The sequence below is a fragment of the Agrilus planipennis genome, unplaced genomic scaffold, assembly GCF_000699045.2.
Source record: "Agrilus planipennis isolate EAB-ADULT unplaced genomic scaffold, Apla_2.0 scaffold251, whole genome shotgun sequence".
Lineage (NCBI taxonomy): Eukaryota > Metazoa > Arthropoda > Insecta > Coleoptera > Buprestidae > Agrilus > Agrilus planipennis.
Window position 1 is genome coordinate 131394 of NW_020439110.1, and position 7861 is coordinate 139254.

At 35.5% G+C, this 7861-nt stretch overlaps 1 protein-coding gene across 3 annotated transcripts; it reads right to left on the bottom strand.

Annotated features, from left to right (window-relative positions):
* Positions 1–1201: 1201 nt before the first annotated feature.
* LOC108740444 (facilitated trehalose transporter Tret1-like) lies at positions 1202–6402 on the bottom strand. Of its 3 annotated transcripts, XM_025977534.1 has the most exons (6): positions 6349–6402; positions 6205–6280; positions 5348–5451; positions 3527–3929; positions 2904–3038; positions 1202–2838 (listed from the first exon to the last, which is right to left on the bottom strand). In XM_025977534.1, the coding sequence occupies exons 2-6, from the start codon at positions 6260–6262 to the stop codon at positions 2333–2335; spliced, it is 1206 nt and encodes a 401-aa protein (XP_025833319.1). In that variant the 5' UTR covers positions 6263–6280; positions 6349–6402; the 3' UTR covers positions 1202–2332. The 3 variants fall into 3 exon arrangements, with proteins under 3 accessions (XP_025833319.1, XP_018330263.1, XP_025833320.1); XM_018474761.2 differs by lacking the exon at positions 6349–6402 and having other exon boundaries at positions 6205–6340; XM_025977535.1 differs by lacking the exons at positions 5348–5451; positions 6205–6280; positions 6349–6402 and adding an exon at positions 5047–5251.
* Between the last annotated feature and the right edge of the window lie 1459 nt (positions 6403–7861).

The window sequence follows — 7861 nt, forward strand, 5'->3', positions numbered from 1 at the left end:
ATTATAAAACATGGAATAGTTTGAATTTGGGTTAGGGTTGTTTGCTGTGTCCTTTTTTGTTAGAAAGAGAGTGCTTTTAAGTCTAGTCAGTTATTTATATATGTATATATAAGCATTGCTTTAAAAATTCGATTTATACTTTTTCGCTTTTTTTAAGGCATAAGAATTTTTCAGTATTTAATTAGAGTATGAGATACGATCTCTTATCACATTTCCGTGTTTGTTTAGTCATTTAAAAAATCAAACACGTTGATATTAAAACAATTGAAGTATTTCAAAAAGAAAAATGCTTTGTAATTCTACAAAAACGATTTAATAATGAACATTATAATTGTCTCAAAAACTGATTAGGTATTTGACAAGAGTACGTAGTAATGATACCAGTATGGTTGGGACAATCAAAATTGGCAAATGCTGCAATAAATTATCAGTTAGAATGGATGTATCTTCTTTCTTGCTTCCACTTGGGATTGTAGTCATTTGATGCGTTTCGAGCACGCCCTTGCTAAGGTAGGAAATGTTTCATGAGGATTACAGACAAAGTGAATAGAGATAAGCGAGTGATAGTAAGTGATGCAGCGGTTAGAGGTTGCTTAGGCCAGAGCTGGGCAAACTTTAACTTCGTAGGAGACGCTACCTTAGGTTAGTTTGGGTCACTCCATGCCCTTCATTGAGTACGTGAGAGTAAGCAGTAATCACCCATATTGCTTTCTTTTTTCTTCTGCCTTCCACTCCTTTATCAAGCCCCTTCATCCCGTAGACGAGCGAAACCTCTCTCGTAACTTACAAAATACCTACGAAATTTTTTTTAATGATCGTCCCGCAGCTCAGTAGTAGCATGCCGGACTACGTTCGCAATACTATTGGGTTCGGCTATGGAAGAGGGAACTCACCTACGAAATGGAAGGGATAAGAAAAGGAAAGAATCATCTCACTCGCACTTGCAGGAGCAATGAGGAGTTCCTTGGCTATACCTGACGAGCACTCTGGAGTCAAAAGAGCCGAGTTTGCCCGGCCCTGGCTTAGACAGGCAAATGTCAAGGCCGACTTTATAACTGCGTGGTTGGAATTATATCCTTAAACAAGTGTCTTTGCTTTCCTAAATTTCTGAGAGTGTTGAACTTTCTTTAAAGTCTGATGCTGGTAACAGTCTCAAATTCTGCTTGTCTGCATCTCTTTCTGTTACACATTAATTGATGTAATGTTATTGCTTTTTCTTTGTTAGTGGCCGCTGCAATTCCTACCTGGCATCTCTCTTCCATGTTTACGATATTCCCCACAGTGTCTATCGTGAGTAACAGTGGAAATTCTGTCAGCAACCGCTCTAGTATCTTTAGTAAGTTGAAAGAGAAAAAGTAAATGCGATTATGCCAATTTTAAACATCCCAACTATAAGAATAGTTACAGTAAATATTTCTCCATGTCTAACAGTTGGTATCTTCAGTGTTCTGTTTGCAGGGGTAGCTAGAGACGTATTAGAAGTAGAAGCAGAAGTTAACAGGGATGGAAGTAGACCTTGACTAGATTACTGTTCGTAATGACCGATGTAGCTACTAATGCTGGACATGTAAATCAAAAGTCTCGATTCGATCTAAGTCGTAAAAACTCATCTTTTTGAGATAAGGTCCCTTAAAGTTGCATTCTTTCATAAGGACTTCAAAGGTGCAATTATACCTACAATACGTATTATATTGAATACGTTTTAGTATCTATGTACATATGCGTACATTGATGTTGATGTACAATTTTAAGAATGTGCCATGGTTTTGGACCAGCAACATTGTAATAATTACATCTCAATTTCATAGCGTACTTATGGGTAAAGAAAGTTGGTTTGCTTAGAGGTGTAATAAGACACAACAACACCTACATTTGAATGTATTCAATAAGTTCAACTGAACCTTAGAAGTCATTACAAAAGAATGTAACTTTAAGGGCGCATATCTAAAATAGACGAGTTTTTACGACTTAGCGCCCATTGAGTTTTTTGATCTATACATCGAGAACTACCAGAATCCAAAGTTTTAAAGAGTTTAACTGAGAGCCATTTTCCGCAAGGATTTAGCAGGATGTTTTCTGGGCGGGTTCGGATAGTACCTAATAAAATACAATCTTGCATTTGACAAATAATTTTAAACATTATTATGCCATCATTGTTCCTCTTTTTACATAAATTATAGTTCTTGTAAGGCTTATATCCTGGCAAACTCCAATAAACGTAGATGCCTCACTGTTACTTAATTCACTAAAGCTACAATAATTTAGAACTATCTAAACTAAGTAACAAAAATCACCACAGGGATTACTGTACATTAGACCAAATAGCAATTTCTTATATTTTGCTATTATGTACTACACCTTCAGTGTCGACTCGCTTCTTATTGATTTCCATTTGTATTTGTTGAAAAGATTTTCCTTTGGTTTCGGGTAACAAGAATATGGTAAAGAAAATGCCCAAAATACAGCATACGCAGTACATCCAAAAAGAACCATATAATCCCCAAAAGTTGTTCAAAGGTTCGTATGACATTTGAACGAGAACAGCAATAGGAGCCAGGATTGCTCCTACCGTTCCTATCGCAATACCTTTGACATTGATTGGATACAGTTCAGAAGTGACGACCTGCGGTATGGGACTAATACCAACGGCAATGAATATTTCATAAACGACTAGACTAGTCAATGGCAGCCATGTCACAACCGCCATATTAAAAGATTTCGTTTCGTTAATGTAAAAGTAGGCCCCAAGAATAAACATAGAAATCGCACTGACGATGCAAGAGGTAAGTAAAAGGGGCTTCCTTCCCAATCGATCCACCACTTGGCCAGAAAAAAATACTAAAATTTAAGTTTGCTTAATGCTAGTGTTCCATTTAGCATATTCGCAAATTATGATCACTCACCAGCAATGATGTTTACTATTCCAAAAATCAAACTTGAAAGATTGGATGATATTGAGCTTTCACTTGCGTTGAGTATTGTCTGCAAATACGATCTTATGATCGAGCTACCAGACATGTATAAAAGCATATTTAAACCTAAAATGGAAAAAACAATTTTACCAGCGACATATTAAACGTGATGTAGTTGGGACGTCGGTGCTGCGGAAAAGAAAAGGCTAGAAGCGTTCGAAATGTGGATACCGTGGATAGAGAAGATTGGAAATGAAGAGGTATTAGAAAGAATAGGAGAACAGAGGACTCTATGGAAGTCAATGAGAAATAGGCGAAATAAGTTAGTAGGATACCTTTTTAGCCATGAAGGTCTACTCGAAGACATATTAGAGGCAGAAACAGGAGTTAGGAGGGGTAGAGGTAGTCCTAGATTAGATTACTGTTCGCAAATAGGATGTGGGTTGTTCTAGTTTTAGGGAAATGCGAAGTTTATCTCAGGATATGAGGAATGAGTGGAGGTACGTGTTCAACCAGTTTTAGAACTGACGACCTTATAATGATGATGAAATAATGATTTTTAGATAACCGTTAAAACTTATGAAGAAGATAATATTGTTATTATGTATACTTACAACCATGAATACATATACATTTAATGTATTTCCCACTGCAAAGAAGTTCATTAATTGATGATTTATTTGTCATATCTTTCTGTACAGATTCCATGATTTCCTCCAGTCTCTTATTGACAAATTCTTTATCAGAGGAGTTGCTCGCTAGTTTCCATACTATTGCTTCCGCATTTTTATGTTTATGTTTTCTAATGAGGAAATAGGGCGTTTCCGGAATCAGTAGAAGGCAAATAAATGCAAATACTACCGTACATATTGCTATAATTGCAAAAATTCTGTAGGATACGAAAGGACCTATCACCAGTCCGATAACAGATCCGCAAGTGCTTGATAGAACATTAAAATAACCCATTCTACCTCTATTATCGTTGTCGGCAATTTCTCCAATGTACATTGCTGATATCTAGAAATTTTAAACTTTAATTAATATAATTACTACCTACCGGAAAATGATCATTATTGACAACGATAAGAAATTTATTCATGTCAAGTGTAAAGTTATATCGATATGGGTTTAGCCGCTTCCAGAATTAGCACATATGGACAGATAGACTTTATAAGAGCAGAAACGACCATATGACCTTGAAATAAATAGTATGGGATATGTACGGATTCACTTTTTGACATGAGGGAATGCCGTAGGTGATCGATACTGGCGGCATCTTTGATGTGCCCGAACGCCGACAGCTGCGGCTCATAAATGATACTGCGAATAAGGCTGGCACTAAAAGGAACTTACGAGAAGTTTCGAGAAATAATCAAGAATATTCCAGGACCGCTTAGTGACTTGCATTTGTTGGACCGTTGGACAATAGTGGAATAAGAGATATAATAATCAGTAAGAATCAGTTGATCTTATAGATCATGCTTTAATTGATTTGTGAAATTGAAGAGGAAATTAGCTGAAAGGACTGCATTTTATAAAACTTCAAAATAAGTTTTTAAAATAATATTCATTTTTGTAGATTTAGATTCTTTAGATATTTTTTTGCGAAGTTTAGCACCGCTAGTTCTTCCGATAGAAATTGCTTAAGTTCTAAAATGATATTACAATCCGATTCGATTCATTTAATCTACAATTGTAAATTACGAGCGTACATAGGACAAAAAATGAAACTGTCGAACTTGCTTAACTTATATTAAAACAAAATAAAATTAAACTATCTAAATATCCCAATTAATATATCTTTATAAACATACGGCTGAGGCGGCGGATCGATAACGTCGCTATCATCTGGTGAATAAGAAGCTCAATTAAATGAGAGACACGTAACTGCTTAGGCACAAAGCTGCGACAAAAGAAACTACGGGAAGGTTCCGAAAATAATCGACAACTAAGAACATATTTGATGACTGCATAAATAGGAGGTAACATTCGATAGAATACAGAGACATGCGTTTTAAATGTTAAAACTTCAAAAAGCAAAATGTTTCTCGTTCCTAAAATGTTGCAGACTGACGGACCTAACATGAAAATCAATTTAAAATCGAATTGATCTGTAAGAAGTACAATAACTTACATGTCTACAAATGATTGCTCCCATTCCAGCAATAATCCTTCCAATATACAAGGGAATTGGACCACGAGCAAAGATTATAAAAATCCAAGAAATTAAATTTAATACAGTTCCAGCAATCAATGTTGCTTTTCTGCCAATAAGATCAGGTGGATGTATTGAAACAGCGCTTCCCAAGAAGAAACCAAGGGTGTAAAGACTTACAACAAGAGCAGCTTCCATCTGGAATATGTTAAAATGCATTCCTAATTCTTTTCATTTAACATTAACATGTTTTCTGCGACTACTGCATTATTTCACTTACGGTAGTTAATTGAACTCCGATCGGAGAATCTTCAGATTCCAGTTGAGGGATAAATGGAGAAGTCCATGATCCATGAATTTCAGAGGCAGTCACGCATACCAATGCTGATAAGAAGATTACAAAATATTATACTGCGGTAATAATATTGTGAAAGTTTAAGGAGGTACAGAAGTCAGACAAAAAAAATATTAAAAAACTAAGTAGGTTTTATGTGCCAAAGATCATCGATGACTAAGTAAAACTAATCTTTTTCTATCCTTCGGGAACAGTACTTTTTTTGGATAAAGGGTACCCTATGTCCCTCCCTGTACCCCTGACAATATCTCTACAAAATTTTATAATGATCCGTTGACTAGTTAAGGGGTGAAATAGTAGCAAACAAACAAATAAACAGACGAACAAACGAGAAAACAAACATTCCCATTTATAACATGAGTTAGGATGGGGAATGCGATTTTACGGATAAGACAGACAGTTGGAGAAAAGAAAGTACAAAGGATATCAAAGTAACAATGTTACGAGGGTCAAGAAGGTAGATACGTTATAAAGTCAAACACAAGCGAATTTACCTATGGGTCAGTTACCATAATAGAGTACGTTCTTAATGTAGTTTACCTAATTCTTAATTAATTAATTAATTTATCTTTAATACAGTTTACAATCAAGTACGTACTAAAGGGAGGAATAGGGAGTTCGAACCAGTACCAAAATAATTATTACGAACGAAAAATCAAACATTTTTTTCAAAAATGCTATTTTTTCTGTAATCAGCATACATCTCCAATTAAGTAGGTAAATAAATGTAAGGTGAGAGTAATGATAACATTCGAAAGCAGGAAATGTGATAAATAACTTACCAGCAATGCAGTACATGTATTGTCTGTACCTCCATTTGGAAATAACCTCCTGTAACATTACGCTTAGGGTAGGTACCTATAAAAGTAGTTCGTTTGAAACGGTTAACTGCTAAGACCGTTCTAAACAAAACTTAAAAAAATTACCTGTTAAGGTACATTCCAAAAACGCATTGTACCCCTCTTAACGTGTCGATTTATCTGATAAAAAGAGAGTACTTTTATGTATATCAATCTTCAGCCTTCTTACACAATTATTTTATCTTTTATGGCATCAGATTTTTTTTAATATATGTTATAGTATGAAGTGGAACCATTTATCAAACATCAGTGTTTGCTTGATCATTTGAATTATTTGAAAAGCGAGGATTTTGAAATAAAAATATTTGAAGGACCTTATACCTAAAGAAACAAATGTTATACATATGTATATATGTGACTCTTTAATTATTTCGACTTATTAAAGTTTATGTCAAGAGAATATGGAAATAATATACATTATAAAGCATGTAAGAGTTTGGGTTTGGGTTAGGGTTGGTTCCTAAGTCCTTTGCTTAAATGAAAACGTTTCGCCATGCTTATTAGCAGATGATATCTTAAGTACGTTCCGCATCATGATCATCGGTGACATGATAAATAATCAATAATTAACATAAAGAAACTTCCGGTTAGTAAGACAGATGTGATAAAATGTGCTAGGCCTTCTCTGTTTTCGAATTTGCCGGTATACCTATACTTATATAAATATATATGGTTACAGAGAATATGTATTATGCGTAATAACTATCTAATTCAGACTTGGTTAATAAAATAATCTAGCTATTGTTCAGAATATCTGCTAATATGAAGATAAGTGGTAAGCAAGACTAATAACAAGACTGCGACAGTATTGTTGTAAAGCTGTCTAGCTTATTGTTGTTAAAGGTGTATGTTGGAGTGCGGCGCTGTACGGGTGCGTAACATGGACGATGGGCGTGGAAGAAAAGGAAAGGTTTTAGAAGCGTTCGAAATGTGGTGTTACAGGCGAATGATGATGACACCGTGAATAGAGAAGGTTAGATATGAAGAGGTGTTAAAATTAACAGATGAATAGAGCACTCTATGGAAGTCAATAATAAATAGGCGAGAAAGGTTGGTAGGACACCTTCTAAGTCATGAAGGTCTAGTCAGAGACGTATTAGATGCAGAAACAGTAGGTTAGGAGGAGTAGAGGTAGACCTAGATTAGATTACTGTTAAGTAAATATTTAAGGATGTGGGATGTTCTAGTTTTAGGGAAATGGGAAGATTAGCTCAGGATAGAAAGGAGTGGAGGTGCGTGTACAAGTAGTCCATGTGCCCACATCATCATAGACAACAGTTTTTTTGACAAAATGACAATTAGTTGAGTAATTATGTAGGCTTTTAAGTAGTATAAACCCTGAGCCCCACAAATTCTCAATCTGCCCCTGAGCAGAATTGGACCGAGTGTCGCAAAATATACCCTACTTCAGAGCCGGGCAAACTTTAACTTCGCAGGAGTCGCTACATGAGGTTAGTTTGAGTCACTTCATACTCTTCAATGAGTACGAGAGAGTAAGCAGTAATGAATAATTTTGTATTGTCTTTTTCTTCCCCCTTCCACTCCCATATCAAGCCCCTTCATCCCGTAGACGAGCGAA